The 20,191-nt window shown below is 51.0% G+C and overlaps 1 protein-coding gene across 3 annotated transcripts in view; it reads left to right on the top strand.

Annotated features, from left to right (window-relative positions):
* The window catches only part of fras1 (Fraser extracellular matrix complex subunit 1), a 107,956-nt gene that overhangs the window by 57,946 nt on the left and 29,819 nt on the right, over positions 1–20,191 (top strand). For all 3 annotated transcript variants that reach the window (XM_078086337.1, XM_078086336.1, XM_078086335.1), the window contains exons 20-29: positions 964–1,119; positions 2,823–2,969; positions 4,099–4,245; positions 4,990–5,130; positions 5,477–5,617; positions 5,738–5,878; positions 6,764–7,046; positions 10,514–10,598; positions 15,478–15,801; positions 19,770–19,911. In XM_078086337.1, coding sequence (XP_077942463.1) covers positions 964–1,119; positions 2,823–2,969; positions 4,099–4,245; positions 4,990–5,130; positions 5,477–5,617; positions 5,738–5,878; positions 6,764–7,046; positions 10,514–10,598; positions 15,478–15,801; positions 19,770–19,911 — 1,707 coding nt within the window. The remainder of the gene's footprint in view (positions 1–963; positions 1,120–2,822; positions 2,970–4,098; positions 4,246–4,989; positions 5,131–5,476; positions 5,618–5,737; positions 5,879–6,763; positions 7,047–10,513; positions 10,599–15,477; positions 15,802–19,769; positions 19,912–20,191) is intronic.

The raw sequence follows: 20,191 nt of genomic DNA, 5'->3' as shown, positions 1-20,191 counted from the left end.
AATCTGACATTTAAGGAGCGCCGTCCCGCCTCAGCGTGAGAGGACCTGTCCTCCATCGGGGGGCGAGACAGGCGTCAGAGGACCACCCAGCGTCTGTCTCTCTCCTCTTCTTCACACGCATGAACACACGTCCCTTTTTTCTTTCATTCTAAAACATCACATCCGCTCCGGCTTTTTTGCTTCATCTCAATCCACAAATATCAGATATCAAACCAAACAGTTAAATAAAACACAAATAAGACACTTCGTGTGAAATACGCTTCAAGGTTTTTCTTCTCCAGGAGATGATGTTAACTTTGATTCTTCCTTGGTGACATGAATGAATTTATTCTCGTAAAGCTTCTCTATATTTGTCTTATAGAAGATGAAACAGTGGGAAGAACTTTGTGAGGTAATAAGTTAATTTCCCACCCACGGAAACAGTTTATGTCTTTTATTCCTCCCGCTGCTCGTATTTAATACGTCCAACACACTCGGGTGTTGTGGGGGCTCTCAGACGGGTCCCTGGGGGTCCATCTCAAAGGTCTGATTGTTTTTATTGCAGATTCTCAGCGAGGTTAAATGAGAGCGTCGATGGCGAGGAGTCCTGGGTGTTTCTTCTGTGCTCACTTGTTGCTTCTAAAGGAGAAACCTTCAGGCGCCGCATTCGCAAAGTAAACCGATGTTAGAAGAAGTAAATATAGATCGATCGGTTTTTAGGGGTAATTAAAAAGATTAATCCGCTCTTGGCCTTCTTCTCCGTGATGAAGATTGAGGTATTTCTATATAGACGATGACAGATGACCTCCTGGAGGTTGATGAAGCTCAGTTTCATGTGTTCATCGTGTGTCTAACCTTCTCCAGCCGGCGCTTTGACGAGCACTTTACCGTATCTGTTGTTTTTATGTGTGTTAAACATGTTCCCTCATTCCCCGTGTGTGTGTGTGTGTGTGTGTGTGTGCGTGTGCGTGTGCGTGTGCGCAGCCTGCAGTCCTGACTGCCAGCGTTGCGCCGCCGACCTCCTGACGGCCGTCGGCAGCGTCTGCCTGTGGTGCCGGGCGCCGAGGGCCTGGTTGCTAGGCGACCACTGCGTCTCCAGCTGCCCCCGGGGCCACTACGGGCGGCACGGGACCTGCGTCGGTAAGGACCTCCACTCACACGGAGCAGGTGGCGGGGTCAGAGGTCAGCCAGGGGCCGGTGCACCTGTGAGAGGATGTTTTATTCGGTGAGATGGGGGGGGTCAGCGCGTTGACCTGCGAGGAGAAAAGCTGAATTTAAAGCCGGTGTTTAAAGGGAGAAAAGAAAAGCCTCCCTGCTCCATGAATAAGTCTGTCAGAGGTTTATTCGTTGTTTTTTGCAGAGGAATGAATCGTCCTCAGGCTACAGAAGTCAGAGACACTGACGTTCCCTCCAATGCTTCACCGCGCGCATGTTTGAGGCAGTGCAGCGTCTGGGACGAGCTGCATTATTGATTCAACGGGAGAACACCCTAAAGTAGAGTTTGGGATGATGTCATCGCCCTCACTGGGTTCATTCCAGTCGGAGCCTCGTCCTTTACAGCCGGCGCCCGTATGACGAGTTGCAAGCTACAGGCTGTCAACTACCGTGACTCTTTATTAAACCTGAGAACCGTCTGGTGGATGATATCTGCAACACCATGAGGTTCACGCCCACGGCTCCGAGCTATTAAACTCCCTCTGGAGAGAACGCTGTGGGTCTGTGAGCGCCACCTTCGTCATCGCCATCATCATCAGCAGTTCACCTTCTCTCCCGTCACCTCCAGCCTCTTTACTGCCGTGCTCATTCACTGCGCCCTGACCTCGGGCCTCATTGTTATTGGCCTCGTGCCCCTCTTCATCCTCCTCCTCATCATCACCCTCATTGTCATCTTCCTCATCAAGCCGCCACTCTTGAGCTGCTGTAAAAGAAACCTGCTCAACAGGAAGCTTTAGGCTGTACGACCCAAAACCTCTGGGGTCTCATTTAGCAGAGACACACACACACACTCACACACACACACACACACACAGACACACACATGGAGCCACTGGGGTGATGATAGCATTTCTATACATAGGAAACATCTCCCTCCCGCTGATGATTCTGGCCTGAGGAAGAATTTTGCCACCTCCGAGTGAGATTTAATGTTTCCATCTTTTTTTGGTGGTGATGATTATTATTCCAGGCTGGATGTGAGCTCCATGTGTGGAGGGAGGGGGGGGGGGGGGCACGAGGGGGGCAAGCAATCTGAGAATGATTAGACCCTTGATAGTGATTAGGAGAGACTCATGAATATGTGTTTTTGTGATATTTCTGCAGATTTTAGTGATCCAACTCTAGTTTCCAGTTTGTCAGAGTGAGCATTTAAACGTTGCGTACTGGATGTAGACGAGGAAGAAGACCTCCATGTGATAACGCTGCATCATTCTAACGTGTACTCGGAGCAAGAAGCATTGATAACGTTATTCTGTTTGATCTCACGTCGTCTTTGTCGTAGTCCTTGCACCGTTATGCTGTTTCCATGACCTCATTTCTCAACATGGGCTCTCTTAAAGGGGACATACCATGAAAGACTGGAAGGCTGGAAGGGACAGGCAATAAAATTAAGCGTTTTTAGCTGTAAATGTGACGTAGATATCGCATGAAATCACATTCCCCCAGGAGACCTGTGATAGTGCTGCACATGAAGTATGTTGACTTGAACTACGATCTTTTGCTAACTGAGCTGTTTCAGAAGTTTAATTTAAAAAGTGTTCCTTGACGAGCCAAAACTGACACATGTATTACTGACGATATTTTCTGAGCGGAAATAATCTTTCTTTATTTGGTTTTATTCATCCCAGGATGCCATCCGTCATGTGGGACCTGCAGCGGGTCGGGACCCCTCCTCTGCACCTCCTGCCCCGCCGGCAGCCTCCTGCTGCCCTCGGGTATCTGCGGCCCCCAATGTACCCCCGGTTACTATGACAACGGCCAGGGCATCTGTCAAGGTAAGTTTTGCAGCACCACCTTACCTGACCCTGTACTTCACCTGACGTCGCACCTCACCTGACGTCGTAGCTCAACCGACGTCATAGCTCACCTGACCCCGTACCTCACCTGACCTGTACCTCACCTGACCTCATACCTCACCTGACCCTGTACCTCACCTCACCTCGTACCTCACCTGACCCTGTACCTCACCTGACGTCGTAGCTCAACCGACGTCATAGCTCACCTGACCCCGTACCTCACCTGACCTGTACCTCACCTGACCCCGTATCTCACCTGTACCTCACCTGACCCCGTACCTCACCTGACGTCGTAGCTCAACCGACGTCATAACTCACCTGACCCCGTAGCTCACCTGACCTGTACCTCACCTGACCTCATACCTCACCTGACCTCGTACCTCACCTGACCCTGTATCTCAACTGAACCCATACCTCACCTGACCTGTACCTCACCTGACCCCGTACCTCACCTGACCTGTACCTCACCTGACCTCGTACCTCACCTGACATCGTAGCTCAACCGACGTCATAACTCACCTGACCCCGTAGCTCACCTGACCTGTACCTCACCTGACCTCGTACCTCACCTGACCTGTACCTCACCTGACCTCGTACCTCACCTGACCTCGTACCTCACCTGACGTCGCACCTCACCTGAACCCGTACCTGACCTGACCTCGTACCTCACCTGACCTCGTACCTCTACCTGACCTCGTACCTCTACCTGACCCGTACCTCACCTGTCCTCGAACCTCACCTGACCTCGTACCTCACCTGACGTCGCACCTCACCTGAACCCGTACCTCACCTGACCTCGTACCTCACCTGACCTCGTACCTCTACCTGACCTCGTACCTCTACCTGACCCGTACCTCACCTGACCTCGAACCTCACCTGACCCTGTACCTCACCTGACGTCGTAGCTCAACCGACGTCATAGCTCACCTGACCCCGTACCTCACCTGACCTGTACCTCACCTGACCTCGTACCTCACCTGACCCTGTACCTCAACTGACCCCGTACCTCACCTGACCTGTACCTCACCTGACCTGTACCTCACCTGACCCCGTACCTCACCTCACCTCTTACCTCACCTGACAGCCGTGTCGCCCCCCTCTCCTGCAGCCTGTGACCTGCAGTGCCTGACATGCGACCTGCCCGGCGTCTGCACGTCCTGCCGCGACCCGGCTAAGGTGCTTCTGTTCGGAGAGTGCCAGTACGACAGCTGCGCCCACCAGTACTACCTGAACAGCACGACCCGGGCCTGCAGAGGTACACACACACAAGCGTGCACACGCGCACATGCACACACGCACATACGGTGAGTTATTACCTGTGGGACCACAACGTCCGAAACAACGTGAACTCTTTTTATTAAATCTGGACATTGATGAACGAGCTTCTGGGGGACTCGTCCCGTGTCTCTCTGTCCTCCTGCTGCTGCGGCTCTTCTTTAATTGGAATTAAATCCGTTGTTATCGCCGACTGAAGGCTTCCCGGGGGGGGGGGGGGGGGGGGGGGCAACCTACATTGTATGGTTTGGATCAGTCATCTTCCTCCAGGGAAGAATGACCTCTCATAGAAGCTTCCATTTTTATTTATTCACTCTTTACCTTCACCCATTCTTACAGATTTGATGAAATATGTAAAAAACAAATAAATGAAAATGCGTTTGGGGATCTGCTCTTATGGATTTGACCATGAAGAAAAAAATGGATGCTCACAAAAAGACCATTTGTCATTTCATTAATTAGAGAGCATTTATTCAGTATAATGAAATATATATAACATATAATATAACATAAAGGCCATTGTTTCCCATTCTTTTATCTTTTTAACACAAACCCAAAAGCTCACACTGTTGATTTCGTCCTAATTGAGTTTAATTCCCTCGTCAGTATTAACGGACCAAAACACCACAGATTAGAGAGAAAATAGAAAAAAACACAAAAGGCTTTAGAATAAATCTGCTAATGTTTCTCTCTTCTGCCCCCCCCCCCCCCCCCCCCCCTGCAGAGTGTGACTGGAGCTGCAACTCGTGTCGCGGTCCCCTGCGGACCGACTGCCTGCAGTGCATGGAGGGCTACGTGCTGCAGGAGGGTGTCTGCACCCAGAGGTGCTCCTCGGGCTCCTACCAGGACGGAGACGAGTGCCTCGGTCAGTCCACCACCGAAGAAGACCACAAGCTCCTCCTTCTCTCCTGTTATCGCTGTGCATTAGTGACCACTTGGAGTTCTTATTAAGGCCGTTTATCGTCAGCAGCTTCTTTGAGACCCCAGGAGATTCCACTCAAGTGATTCTCTGCCTCTCTGGTTATATTATGAGCAATAATGCAACAGCAATCAATAAAACACGGGCTGATATTCTACTAAACGTGAATCAGACTTCACCCACAGGCAACTATGAATAAGCAAATACGCTCTGGGTTTTTTCAGCTTGACTTTGAAGCCTCCGTGTCCTTTTGTTTGGTTTGTAATGCTCTCAGTGTGTGTGTGTCTGCCAGGCTGTGACGACCACTGTGAGGAGTGTCGGGGTCCAGCTCAGTGCCAGCGGTGCCGCCCCCCCTACGCCGCCCTGCGGGGTCAGTGCGTGCTGGACTGTGGCCTGAACCACTTCCTGGACGAAGCCTCTCACACCTGCACACGTAAGACGTCTTCACATTTAACCGAAATAAATGTAAAAATGAATCTGCTTTATGAGTCTGAAACGTGGGAATGAGCCTCCTCCTCTTCTTCTTCTTTCTCCTCCTCCTCCTCCTCTCCAGCTTGCTCCTCGGACTGCGCGCGGTGCGACGGCGTCGGGCGCTGCGCCGCTTGTCGAGACCAAACCTTCCTCATGGAGGGCTACTGCACCCCCGACTGCGGGCGAGGATTCTACGCCGACCGAAAGACCCGGAGCTGCCACGGTAACGAAGTTTCAAGTCTTCTTCAATACAGCATGATGTTCATTTAGTGAATGATGGTCCACTAGAGCATGAAGCAGGGGGTGCTTAGGGCGGGGCTACCCGCTGATTGACAGGTCTCTAATAGACCATAAAGTAGGGGATGCTTAGGGCGGGGCTACACTCTGATTGACAGGTCTCTAATAGACCATAAAGCAGGGGATGCTTAGGGTGGGGCGGGAGAGTGGAATGAAGAAATATTTCACCGCGAAACATCTTCTTCCCGTGGAATAATTAACTGCTTTAATCATTAGTAATAATCCATTAGTTAATCTAATGAAAAGGCCTGGACACGAATGACTTTTTGTTTGTTTTTTCTTATTCCATGTTTTGCCAGATACCCTCCAAAACAAAGTTAAGAAACTCTTTGCCCTTTTAAATTATGGACTCTTTCTCTCTCTTGGTGAGATTAATTATTGGCCGAAAAGTTTGAGTGCCGTTTGGCATCGTTAGAGGAGATATAATGAGATTACAAACGCGGCGTCTCAAAAGACCTGATCTTTAAAAAGTTCCCCCAACAAAGTCACTTCCAATTAAAGCCGACTTCTCAAATGCCACGAAGGAGACGCCTCGCTCGTGTTTCACCAGGCGGCGCACGCACGCACACGCACACACACACACACACAAACACGCACACCTTTTCCGTTTCAGTCTCATGACCTCGCCTGTTCTTTTCTGTTGTAGCAGGACGATAATGCAGAAGTTTTATTCCCAGTAATGATTTCTCACCTTATATTTTCACCACATATCAAAGATAATTTAACATCTTATTGTCCAGTGGCATCTTATATATGCCAGTGGAGTGTGACGTCTTGATTGATGATTCCTGCCCCCCCCCACTCCCCACAGTGAACACCCGGCCCCCGGCCCTCCGTGTCAACGGGTCTTTGCTAGTCCCCCTCGGCGGCTCGGCCCCGCTGGGCCCCGACCTGCTGCAGGCCGAGGACCCCGACGGGCCGTCCGAGCAGCTCGTCTTCCGGGTCGTTCGAGCCCCCACCAACGGCCGGCTGGTCGTGTTCGGAGGGGAGGGGGGCGGAGAGCGGGGCCGAGACCTGACCGGCAACGACACCTTCGCCTGGGCGGAGCTGAGATCCGGCCGGGTCCGGTTCAGACACCAACGAGACAAAGCCAGGTGGGTGTTGAGGACGACGCAGAGTCCGGAGGGAGGAAATGTCCGCTACGAGGGTGACGAGGGTGTTTGTGTTGAAGTTTCATTTCATTTCTCTCAGCTTTTTAAATGCACGTCAGCGGGCTGCAGAAACAATAAAATGATGCTTTTATCCGCATACCATGCACATGTTGGTGCAGCTCTGCCTCCGAGGAGGTATAAGTGAGCTTGTAGTGAGGTTGTTGTCAGGCTGTAGTGGAGGTGTAGTGAGACTGTAGTGAGGTTGTAGTGAGGTTGTAGTGAGGCTGTAGTGAGGTTGTAGTGAGGCTGTAGTGAGGTTGTAGTGAGGCTGTAGTGATGTTGTAGTGGAGGTGTAGTGAGGCTGTAGTGGAGGTTGTAGTGGAGGTGTAGTGAGGCTGTAGTGAGGCTGTAGTGGAGGTGTAGTGAGGCTGTAGTGAGGCTGTAGTGAGGTTGTAGTGAGGCTGTAGTGAGGCTGTAGTGAGGTTGTAGTGAGGCTGTAGTGGAGGTGTAGTGAGGTTGTAGTGAGGTTGTAGTGAGGCTGTAGTGAGGCTGTAGTGGAGGTGTAGTGAGGTTGTAGTGAGGTTGTAGTGGAGGTGTAGTGAGGCTGTAATGAGGCTGTAGTGAGGTTGTAGTGGAGGTGTAGTGAGGCTGTAGTGAGGTTGTAGTGAGGCTGTAGTGGAGGTGTAGTGAGGCTGTAATGAGGCTGTAGTGAGGTTGTAGTGAGGCTGTAGTGAGGCTGTAGTGGAGGTGTAGTGAGGTTGTAGTGGAGGTGTAGTGAGGCTGTAGTGAGGCTGTAGTGGAGGTGTAGTGAGGCTGTAATGAGGCTGTAGTGAGGTTGTAGTGAGGTTGTAGTGAGGCTGTAGTGAGGTTGTAGTGAGGTTGTAGTGACACTGTAGTGAGGTTGTAGTGGAGGTGTAGTGAGGTTGTAGTGAGGCTGTAGTGGAGGTATAGTGAGGTTGTAGTGAGGCTGTAGTGGAGGTGTAGTGAGGTTGTAATGAGGTTGTAGTGAGGTTGTAGTGGAGGTGTAGTGAGGCTGTAGTGGAGGTGTAGTGAGGTTGTAGTGAGGCTGTAGTGAGGCTGTAGTGGAGGTGTAGTGAGGTTGTAGTGAGGCTGTAGTGAGGTTGTAGTGAGGCTGTAATGAGGCTGTAGTGAGGTTGTAGTGGAGGTGTAGTGAGGCTGTAGTGAGGTTGTAGTGAAGCTGTAGTGAGGTTGTAGTGAGGCTGTAGTGGAGGTGTAGTGAGGTTGTAGTGAGGTTGTAGTGAGGCTGTAGTGGAGGTGTAGTGAGGTTGTAGTGAGGTTGTAGTGGAGGTGTAGTGAGGCTGTAATGAGGCTGTAGTGAGGTTGTAGTGGAGGTGTAGTGAGGCTGTAGTGAGGCTGTAGTGGAGGTGTAGTGAGGCTGTAATGAGGCTGTAGTGAGGTTGTAGTGAGGCTGTAGTGAGGCTGTAGTGGAGGTGTAGTGAGGTTGTAGTGGAGGTGTAGTGAGGCTGTAGTGGAGGTGTAGTGAGGCTGTAATGAGGCTGTAGTGAGGTTGTAGTGAGGCTGTAGTGGAGGTGTAGTGAGGCTGTAATGAGGCTGTAGTGAGGTTGTAATGAGGCTGTAGTGAGGTTGTAGTGAGGTTGTAGTGACACTGTAGTGAGGTTGTAGTGGAGGTGTAGTGAGGTTGTAGTGAGGCTGTAGTGGAGGTGTAGTGAGGTTGTAGTGAGGCTGTAGTGGAGGTGTAGTGAGGTTGTAGTGAGGTTGTAGTGAGGTTGTAGTGGAGGTGTAGTGAGGTTGTAGTGAGGCTGTAGTGGAGGTGTAGTGAGGTTGTAGTGAGGCTGTAGTGGAGGTGTAGTGAGGTTTTAATGAGGCTGTAGTGAGGCTGTAGTGGAGGTGTAGTGAGGTTGTAGTGAGGCTGTAATGAGGCTGTAGTGAGGTTGTAGTGAGGCTGTAGTGAGGTTGTAGTGAGGCTGTAGTGAGGCTGTAGTGAGGCTGTAGTGAGATTGTAATGAGGTTGTAGTGAGGTTGTAGTGGAGGTGTAGTGAGGCTGTAGTGAGGTTGTAGTGAGGCTGTAGTGAGGCTGTAGTGAGGCTGTTCTGCTTTGGCTCGTTCTCCTGCAGGACGTCTGCTTGATTTTGAGTCCAACGTCCTCTCAGCCAAACGGATTCAACATGTTTCACAGATAATTCGGTTCTGACTCCTCTGCTCGGGCCAAGCCAGTGAATTAGCAAAATAGCGTCCGCTGCCCGGATTTGAGCCATTAGATTAATGGAGATAATAAAACACAAAGCCCCAAATAGGATTGAATCTGCATATTATGGCCATATTTGTAGATTATGTAGAGTGGGGGATAACGGCCGCAGGAACAAACAAACGCTCCCAGGTTTGATTCCCTTTAGAGTCCAGCAGAGGACAACCTGTCCAAATGTCCTGTTCACACACCACTAGTTACTACACAAAGGTATTAGGGCCGGGAATCATTCTTTTGTTATGCATTTCAAAATGAAAGATATATTGGGGCCGGGCTAAATTGAACCTTCATGACACCACTGTTGTTGTTTTTTTACTTTTTTGAGAAGAACCCAAAGAATACAGTTAAACTGATAATAAAGTACTCTGAGAAGAGAAAGATATTTGAGAAAATGTCGTAATAAGGAGAATTAGGTCTTTCAGCATTTGTTCAGCAAGTATGATTTATATGCTTGATTTATATGTATTGCATATTGTAAGTATATATATATATATGTATATACTGTGGATGGATATTTATATACATATATATATACATATATATATATATATATATATATATATATATATATAAAGTTGAAATGTCATGGTAAAGTTATAACGTTCTCCACATGTGCTGGAATTATCCTGATTTCTTTCCCTTTCCCTTCATTTTTGCATAAGAAGAATAAAGAAAAGTATTTTCGCTTGTCAAACGAATGTATTTTCAACCATTACCGCCTCGGCAGAACATGTCAAGTGTCAAGTCAGACAGAGTTGTGTGTCTCAAGTGGATACATACATACATCTTCCACAACGTTGTTGAGTCGTACAGTGAAGAGCTTCTTCACCAGAAATATCACCCATTCAGATGTAATGTTAACAATTCAATACAAACTATGGCAAGTTTTGTTTCATTTGTAGAACAAACATGTTTCAGTTTATTAATATAAAGAAACATCGTATTAAGATAATCCACCTTTATAAAACACAATCATCACTAAAAAAACTGCCTGCTCAGCTGCAGCGGCCCTCGGCCCCTCGGCCTTGTGGGTAATAATTAGCAAAGTGAATCTAGACAATGACCTTTGACCTCTTTAATTCAAGCCTGTTTATTAGATGATTTGTTTTCAAGTGATTTAACAATATCTCCTTCTCCTTTCTTTTCTTTCTTTACTCACTTTATTTCTTTCTTTCTGTCTTTCATTGTTTCCTCCCTCCCTCCCTCCCTCCCTCCCTCCCTCCCTCCCTCACCCTCGCTGTAGGTCTGGGGAGTTCACCCTGCTCGTCTCTGACCCTCAGCTCTTCTCTCAACCAAAAGCCGTTCATGTTCAAGCCGTGTCCATGCAGGTGGGTTCAGTAGAACATCTCTGAACATCGTGACGAATGATGTTTTTTACACAATGACACGTTCTGCTCTCGCGTTTAATTCACAGCCTGGAGAGGAAGGAAGCGCCTCAAACATAACTGCCACACACTATGAATTATTATAATCATCATAAGTCTGGAGATGTTTGCAGGTCCGTTCAGGAGCATTAACCACAATGGAGGCACATTTGTTTCCAAGCTTAGTTTGCTGCGAGACGATGGATCATCTCGAACGGCTTCAGGTTCAAATGACAAATCCACCTTCTGTCTTTGAAAGGAACGTTTCTCCTCAGAGAGAAAAGTGAAGTTTTCACTCTCTGAAATCCTTATTGTGTTTATTGTTATTCCTCGTCGACTTCAGAGTGCCACAATTATTATTATTATTTGAATATTTTGGATCTCATGAAGCTCTTTGCTTACATCTTCTTCTTTTGCTATTTGAATCCTCGAGCTTTTAATAGAACAACTAGAACCTGTAGTTCACATGAGGCCTCTTGAACTCCCTGCCGCCTGCTGCCTTTGGTGCATGAAGAAAAAATTCATTCAAAACATCTCTGGGAGACCAGCGGCGCTCAGCCAGAACGTCACCGACGGCCCTTTAAAGGCCGCATCATCGCAGCCGATCGGCATTCCTTGCTGTTGGTTGGCTCCGCCCCCACGAGCCGACGCCAGCGCCCTGATTGGCCGGGGTCGGCCTCCACAGCGGGGGGGCCTTCCCATCGGGGCTGAGCCGACCTCCGATTTTAACCCAAATATGGAAAATAATGAGGAAACGAGGGAGCTCTGCTCTGCGTGTGTGTGTGTGTGTGTGTGTGTGTGTGTGTGTCTAAAAGCGAGGTGTCAAAGACTGTTGTGGTGCGGATCAAGGCGCTGATGACGTAAAGGAGACGTTTACTCCCCGAGGTGTCTCTCATCAGCAGGTCCGGCCGATCCGTGGGGGGGTTCCAGCATTAGAAGGACATGTTGATTCCTGATCATTTCCTTGAGTTGGTAAAATATCTCCATCGTTTCCCACTTCGTTCAATTCGCGGCGTTTCGTTTTCTTTGAGGTCTAATTTCTGTTTCTCATTACTCGAGGCGAGATCAATCGTCCGCATCGCTGGACGTGGATCCTGTTTATTTACGCACATTGTGACGTTCAAACGCTCTCATTCGCCTCGCCGCGCTTTGAAACATCAGCCCCCCCCCGCTCTCTCCCTCACCCGCCCTCACCCCACAGATGGCACATGGGTAATTTACAGACATTTCCGACAGCAAACACTCTGCGCTGTTTCCCCGTCTTTGAACTCGCAGCCAGAAACGCGTCAGCAGGACGAATACGAGAGACACAGGACACTGATGTAAAAGCTCGTCTCCGGGACAGCTCGTCTTTGGGACAGCTCATCTTTGGGACAGCTCGTCTCCGGGACAGCTCGTCTTTGGGACAGCTCGTCTCCGGGACAGCTCGTCTCTGGGACAGCTCGTCTCCGGGACAGCTTGTCTTTGGGACAGCTCATCTTTGGGACAGCTCGTCTTTGGGACAGCTCATCTTTGGGACAGCTCATCTTTGGGACAGCTCGTCTCCAGGACAGCTCGTCTCCGAGACAGCTTGTCTCCGGGACAGCTCATCTTTGGGACAGCTCGTCTCCGGGACAGCTCGTCTTTGGGACAGCTCATCTTTGGGACAGCTCGTCTCTGGGACAGCTCGTCTCTGGGACAGCTCGTCTCCGGGACAGCTCGTCTCCAGGACAGCTCGTCTTTGGGACAGCTCATCTTTGGGACAGCTCGTCTCCGGGACAGCTCGTCTCTGGGACAGCTCGTCTCCGGGACAGCTCGTCTTTGGGACAGCTCGTCTTTGGGACAGCTCGTCTCCGGGACAGCTCGTCTCCGGGACAGCTCATCTTTGGGACAGCTCGTCTCCGGGACAGCTCGTCGTTGGGACAGCTCGTCTCCAAGACAGCTCATCTTTGGGACAGCTCGTCTCCGGGACAGCTCGTCTTTGGGACAGCTCGTCTCCAGGACAGCTCGTCTCTGGGACAGCTCGTCTTTGGGACAGCTCGTCTCCGGGACAGCTCGTCTCTGGGACAGCTCGTCTCCGGGACAGCTCATCTTTGGGACAGCTCGTCTCCGGGACAGCTCGTCGTTGGGACAGCTCGTCTCCAAGACAGCTCATCTTTGGGACAGCTCGTCTCCGGGACAGCTCGTCTTTGGGACAGCTCGTCTCCAGGACAGCTCGTCTCTGGGACAGCTCGTCTTTGGGACAGCTCGTCTCCGGGACAGCTCGTCTCTGGGACAGCTCGTCTCCGGGACAGCTCATCTTTGGGACAGCTCGTCTCCGGGACAGCTCGTCGTTGGGACAGCTCGTCTCCAAGACAGCTCATCTTTGGGACAGCTCGTCTCCGGGACAGCTCGTCTTTGGGACAGCTCGTCTCCAGGACAGCTCGTCTCTGGGACAGCTCGTCTCCGGGACAGCTCATCTTTGGGACAGCTCGTCTCCGGGACAGCTCGTCGTTGGGACAGCTCGTCTCCAAGACAGCTCATCTTTGGGACAGCTCGTCTCTGGGACAGCTCGTCTTTGGGACAGCTCGTCTCCGGGACAGCTCGTCTTTGGGACAGCTCATCTTTGGGACAGCTCGTCTCCAGGACAGCTTGTCTCCGGGACAGCTCATCTTTGGGACAGCTCGTCTCCGGGACACCTTGTCTTTGGGACAGCTCATCTTTGGGACATCTCGTCTCTGGGACATCTCGTCTCCGGGACAGCTCGTCTTTGGGACAGCTCGTCTCTGCACATTAGTCTGTGCACAGCATCCTGCGTGTGGATGGAGAGGAGCAGTTTGACACAAACAAAAACAAGGTGACGTACTTCGTTCCATCACTTCCTTCTTTCATTTGGAGCTGATTTGCAAAGACAACGAGAGGGCGAAACTACAGCATCAAGCGCAGGACGTCCGCTTCACGCTTCGTGTAGCCAGTTTCTCACACTTGCTTGTATGCGACCGGAGGAGTCGCCCCCTGGAGGTCATTGAGGAGAACGCCGCTTTGAGACGTGCCGCTTCACTTCCTGCCAGCAGCCTCCTCCTTAGCTCCCCACGTACACGAGAGGATTTGTCTTTGCTAGATCCCGACATGGGAACACGTTCCCACTGTTTTCACCCAGCATGCAAAGGGAATTGTAGAAAAGGTCGACTGTGAGCCGTTGAGAGAAAGGCCGTTTGTGATCTGCGGCTTGGGGGGAAAAGAAGAGGAATAGTTGATTGAAATCCCGTCAGATCTGCAGCCAGCGGGCTCCTCAGAATGCAATAGCCTCAGGAATGAGAGATCTGAGCTGCAGATACTCCCGCCCCCGCCCGCCCCCCCCTTTGGCTTCCTGAGCTGCTTCTTTTGAACAAAAAAAAGAAAAAAGTTTCCAAGAGTCCGGCGTCTGCCGGCACTTCTGAAGAGGTGGTCTCACACATCTTAATCTTAAAGAGGGAACCTTTGTGTTTCTGAGCCTCTGCTCTGTGTCTCTATGTGCTGTGGACCTTCAGGATTACCCTCAGCTGTCAATCATTGTTATAAATGGCACTTTATAACATTCCATGTTCCTTTGGTTGATTAAGAGCCCGTTTTATGCATATACACCTACATTAGAAATGTATTTGAAGGGAAGTTTTCTTGGAGGAACTTGGAGAAGTGACATAGAGCTGCAGTATATGTCTCTGGTGGTGACCTGTCAATCACAGTAAGCCCCGCCCTAAAGCGTCCCCTGCTTTATGGTCTGTGTGAATCTACTAAATGACCATCATGCTGCATTGAAGAAGACTTGAAACTAGAGACTGAGACCTGTGGGCCGATGGCTGGATGGGGATCGACCCCGTGAAACACTTGCCCCCCCCCCGATCATAAAAAAAGACATGTGGCAGAGCCCACGGTGAGGACATCTTTCTTCCCAAACACCGGCCTCACCCCTCCCTCACCCCTCCCTCACCCCTCCCTCACCCCCTCACCTGAGTGAGGCTTGTTTGTTTTTTGTCCGCCTCCGGGGGGGGGCTGGTGGTTGCCTTTAGTCAGCGGGCATGTCTTAGCAGGCCCCCACCCGGCAACACATCAACACATCTGAAAGCCTTTTGTTTTCCTGAAGTGACACACAGGATTCAGGTGGAGGCCCCCGGGGGCCCGTCTCCTGGAGATAAATATGATACCAGACCAGACCAACAACCCCCCCCCCCACCCCCCATAACCGCCCCCACCCTCCGTGTTTCAGGTCACTTTGGTTCAACGAGGTGTGTGTTCTCCCAACCAAAAAGCCATGAGTGTGTGTGTGTGTGTGTGTGTGTGTGTGTGTGTGTGTGTGTGTGTGTGTGTGTGTGTGTGTGAGAGTCTTCTGGCGCCAGCTTGTTTCATAACCCCCCCCCCTCCAGTTGTCTTTTGTCTTTGGGACATCTGTCTCTGCCCTTTGTTGTCTCATCAGAGCTCCGAAAGTCTGCGGTATTCAATCGTTGGTTGATGGGAGCTAACGCTACGAGCTAAGAGAGGCTAAAAGCTACGTGGGGGCTGCAGAGTTTCAATCAGCTCATCAGATACAGAACTTACAGAAGAGTCCTCCTCCTCCAACCCTCAGGACTCCTCCATCACAGATATCAGACACGTACTGAGCTCTGCATATAGTCAAACCCACGATAGGAGGCCTCCCGCTGTTTAATTGACTGTGAGCGGGGGGGGGGGGGGGGGGGGGGGGGGGGCGCTTTGGTGCAGCTTAACGAGGCCTCTTCATCTTCCCCGTCCTCATCATTTTGAGGGGAATTGTCCTCTTGCTGTTTCCCCTTCACACTGACTCCCTTTGTTCCCTGTTCTTTGTATATTTCGTCGACTCTGATCCTTTTCTCCTCCGACCCGTTTTCAGCCGCCGAGGGTCGCGGCTCTCGCTTCGCTGCACGTGGACGGCCGCGGCGCCGCGGCGACCGTCACCAAGTCGGTCCTGCGGGTCGACGACCCCGACAACCCGGCCGACGTCCTGGTCATGGTCCTCGAGCCGCCCCGCCACGGCCGGCTGACCCGTCTCCACGGCGACCGGGCCCTCGGCCGCTTCAAGCTGGAGGAGCTGTCGCGGGAGCAGATCCGCTACGTCCACGACGGCTCGGAGGGGGCGGAGGACGCGACGGTGCTGCAGGTCAACGACGGCCACAGCTACAGGAACGTCCTGCTCCAAGTCCGCCTCGACCAGAAGGTACGTGGAGGGAAGGGGGGGGGTTGCTTCACGCTGGCTCGTTATGATGTCACTGGCTCGTTATGATGTCACTGGCTCGTTATCATGTCACTGGCTCGTTATGATGTCACTGGCTCGTTATCATGTCAATGGCTCGTTATCATGTCACTGGCTCGTTATCATGTCACTGGCTCGTTATGATGTCACTGGCTCGTTATCATGTCAATGGCTCGTTATCATGTCACTGGCTCGTTATCATGTCAATGGCTCGTTATCATGTCACTGGCTCGTTATCATGTCACTGGCTCGTTATCATGTCAATGGCTCGTTATGATGTCACTGGCTCGTTAGCCAGGCTTTCTCTTCTCAACCAATGGATGAAGGGATGAATGAATAAGAAACGTTCACACTCAATATTAAGGGTAACGTTGTCTTCGGGCTCTCTGGTGTTTCATTTGGATGCGGCTGCTGACTCCTCCCCTCAAACATCTCTGCAGACACAAGTCTTCTATTAATAATGCAGGACGTTGCGCTTCTCAGCCAAATCAGTGTGTTGCAACTCGCGCCTGTAACTGTATCTATGAATTGTGTTATTCAAAGGATCATCTTGGAGGTTTCAGGTTAAATTGTGACAGGACAGCGAGAAACATCTGCTCCGTGCTGCACATCTGCATCCATTACGTTCCACACTTTTATTTCAAGAGTCTGGAAGAGAAAGTGGTCGGTCATCAGCTGCAAAGTGATTTTCATATTTTAATTATAAAATTCATGAGTATTAGACGGTGTAGAATATTCCTGCTGACTGACAGTTGACCACTGAAGTCCTTCAAACTTCAATTGTCTCAGCGCATCTCATGAATCACGCTGATTACTCACAGCGAGCTCCTGAGAAACCTCACACACACACAGAGGACCTGCATCCAACATTGAAGACGTGTAGAAAGATTATTTATAGATTGCACCCTGCATCAAAACATGAAGAAAAGGAAAAGGAATTAAAAAAAGAACTATGACTATTAAAATGTCCCAGCAGTCCAATGAATGTGCTCCGCTTTGGTTTGAGAGGAAACCTTCTGGTTGTGACTCACTCGTTGTTCTCAGCGATATGTTTTGGCTCCGGCTTCGGAGGGCAGCCTCTGTTTGTCTGGCTGCTTACACACAGGGAGCTTCAGACTCAACTCCTCTGCCTTTTCTGTAAATCAATGATGATCAATGATCCCACACACACACACACACAGCGCTGCATCCATCTACTGCAACATGTCCTGATGCTGGTGATGGAGGGCTGAGACAATGCACTTGATTAATATCAGAATCTCTCTGCAGTGTCCCTGGCATGATTCTGTCTCTGCCTGCAGCACAGCGCAGACATCAGTGAGGACATTTGGGGGGGGGGGGGCACAAGTAACCGCAGGGATGTCGTCTTCTCGCAGCAGAGAGGAAGAACAGACGAGGCTTTGTGAAGCTGTGCACATTAAACAGGACGATTTGCATAACTTGGTATTGGAAGACGCACCGATGTTCTCACGTTAAACCACGAATAGAAATCATTGAATATGTTTTCTGGTTTGAAATCAGGTTGTGCAACAGCGTCTGTGCTCTTCATCACCAGCGTCTGTGCTCTTCATCACCAGCGTCTGTGCTCTTCATCACCAGCGTCTGTGCTCTTCATCACGCAGCGTCTGTGCTCTTCATCGCCAATGTCTGTGCTCTTCATCACCAGCGTCTGTGCTCTTCATCACCAGCGTCTGTGCTCTTCATCACGCAGCGTCTGTGCTCTTCATCGCCAATGTCTGTGCTCTTCATCACCAGCGTCTGTGCTCTTCATCACCAGCGTCTGTGCTCTTCATCACCAGCGTCTGTGCTCTTCATCACCAGCGTCTGTGCTTTTCATCACCAGCGTCTGTGCTCTTCATCACGCAGCGTCTGTGCTCTTCATCACGCAGCGTCTGTGCTCTTCATCACCAGCGTCTGTGCTCTTCATGACCAGCGTCTGTGCTCTTCATCACCAGCGTCTGTGCTCTTCATCACGCAGCGTCTGTGCTCTTCATCACCAGCGTCTGTGCTCTTCATCACGCAGCGTCTGTGCTCTTCATCACCAGCGCCTGTGCTCTTTATCACGCAGCGTCTGTGCTCTTCATCGCCAATGTCTGTGCTCTTCATCACGCAGCGTCTGTGCTCTTCATCACCAGCGTCTGTGCTCTTCATCGCCAATGTCTGTGCTCTTCATCACGCAGCGTCTGTGCTCTTCATCACCAGCCTCTGTGCTCTTCATCACCAGCGTCTGTGCTCTTCATCACCAGCGTCTGTGCTCTTCATCACCAGCGTACGTGCTCTTCATCACCAGCGTCTGTGCTCTTCATCACCAGCGTCTGTGCTCTTCATCACCAGCGTACGTGCTCTTCATCACGCAGCGTCTGTGCTCTTCATCACCAGCGCCTGTGCTCTTTATCACGCAGCGTCTGTGCTCTTCATCGCGCAGCGTCTGTGCTCTTCATCACGCAGCGTCTGTGCTCTTCATCACGCAGCGTCTGTGCTCTTCATCACCATCCTCTGTGCTCTTCATCACCATCCTCTGTGCTCTTCATCACCAGCGCCTGTGCTCTTCATCACCATCCTCTGTGCTCTTCATCACCAGCGCCTGTGCTCTTCATCACGCAGCGTCTGTGCTCTTCATCACCAGCGCCTGTGCTCTTCATCACGCAGCGTCTGTGCTCTTCATCACCAGCGTCTGTGCTCTTCATCACGCAGCGTCTGTGCTCTTCATCACCAGCGCCTGTGCTCTTCATCACCAGCGCCTGTGCTCTTCATCACGCAGCTTCTGTGCTCTTCATCACGCAGCGTCTGTGCTCTTCATCACGCAGCGTCTGTGCTCTTCATCACCAGCGCCTGTGCTCTTCATCACGCAGCGTCTGTGCTCTTCATCACCAGCGTCTGTGCTCTTCATCACCAGCGCCTGTGCTCTTCATCACCCAGCGTCTGTGCTCTTCATCACCAGCGTCTGTGCTCTTCATCACCAGCGTCTGTGCGCTTCGTCACGCGGCGTCTGTCCTCTTCATCAAATGTCCGTTACGGTGTTGCCATCAAACACCGTGAGCCCCCCCGGCCCGGCAGATGCATATGTGAGGGAGAGGACGCTGCCGTTCAATGGCTGCAGATGTCCCGAGGAAGAAATGTCCTCCAGGAAGAGGTCCCGGAGTTGTGAGTTGTGAGAAAAACCCAATCTGATTGGGGTTCCTTCCTCTGGCGGAGGCACTAAACCAGATCAGCCTTCACTGTGGTGGAAGGTAGATCATTAGATCATTAGATCTGTGTGTTACTCCAGACGCATGCAAAGGGGAAATCAGGAGCATTGGGAAGGGCCTTGTGGACCGGCTTCTTTCCTCCGGGACGACGGCGCCCGCCGGGCTGACTGCCGTGTTCCCTCTGAGACGTGATTGAGATCAGCCGAGCGGCAGGTTGTTATCTGCAAACACAGACGGCCACACGTGCACGCTGATTCTCGCACACTCCTGTGCACACTCTGGTAATCGGTCATCATCCACAGCCACCGTTTCTGCTGCAGGAGTCTGTGTTTCTGTGAAGATTTTTTTATCCTGTTCTCCTAAAGCGTATTAATAAGATAAATATTATACGGCTGAACCCCCCCGCCCCCAAACCCCCGCTCCAACGGGGCGCCGTCGCAGAAATACATCAGATTCCTGAGTCCTGCTGACAGCTGAGCGAGGATTGATGCGTGGCCTCTGATTGGTGGAGGGGGCTACAGGGGGTCGGGTGGCAGCCCGGCTGATTGACAGCCCTCACGACCCTGAGGTGGGGAATAAAACAAGCTGAGCAAACGGGGCGTCGGGCTGCACCTGAGGAACGAGGGAGTCCGCTTCTATCCGTCTTCACGGCACACGGATATCACATTTCATGCTCACGCATCGTATCCGTCAGTGGGAGAAACTCTCACGCCGTTTGATTTGAACTGTTCATCTGTGATTCAGGCTCCGCCCCCGCCCGTCACCTGGGTGAAGGAGGGAGGAACGGTGCGACTGGGGAGAAGATACCTGAAGGCCGCCCACAAGGGAGTCAGCAGCGACGACGTCGTCTACGCCATCGTCGCCTCGGGCGGGGAACCCAAACACGGTACCACGTCACGTGTGATTTCAGAAGCAGCTCCATGATGCGTGTAAACAGCTGATCCGTTATGTCATCTTCTTAACTGGGATAAACCACGTTTATTCATCCTTATTCATGAGGCACACGGACATTTCAGCTCCTATGTGGTTCAACGTTGTTCTGATTTATTCATCACATCCTTGATTAACTCTGTGCATTTATAGTAGTTTAGTTAAGAACTAAATAACACATTTATGAAGATTATTTAAGTTAAAAGTTATCCCATTTTTTTGTACTAATTTATGTG

The sequence above is a fragment of the Gasterosteus aculeatus genome, chromosome 13 (assembly GCF_964276395.1).
Source record: "Gasterosteus aculeatus chromosome 13, fGasAcu3.hap1.1, whole genome shotgun sequence".
In the NCBI taxonomy this organism is placed as follows: Eukaryota; Metazoa; Chordata; class Actinopteri; order Perciformes; family Gasterosteidae; genus Gasterosteus; species Gasterosteus aculeatus.
The sequence above is the reverse complement of the archived record's forward strand: the minus strand, read 5'-3'. Positions and strand labels throughout refer to the sequence as shown.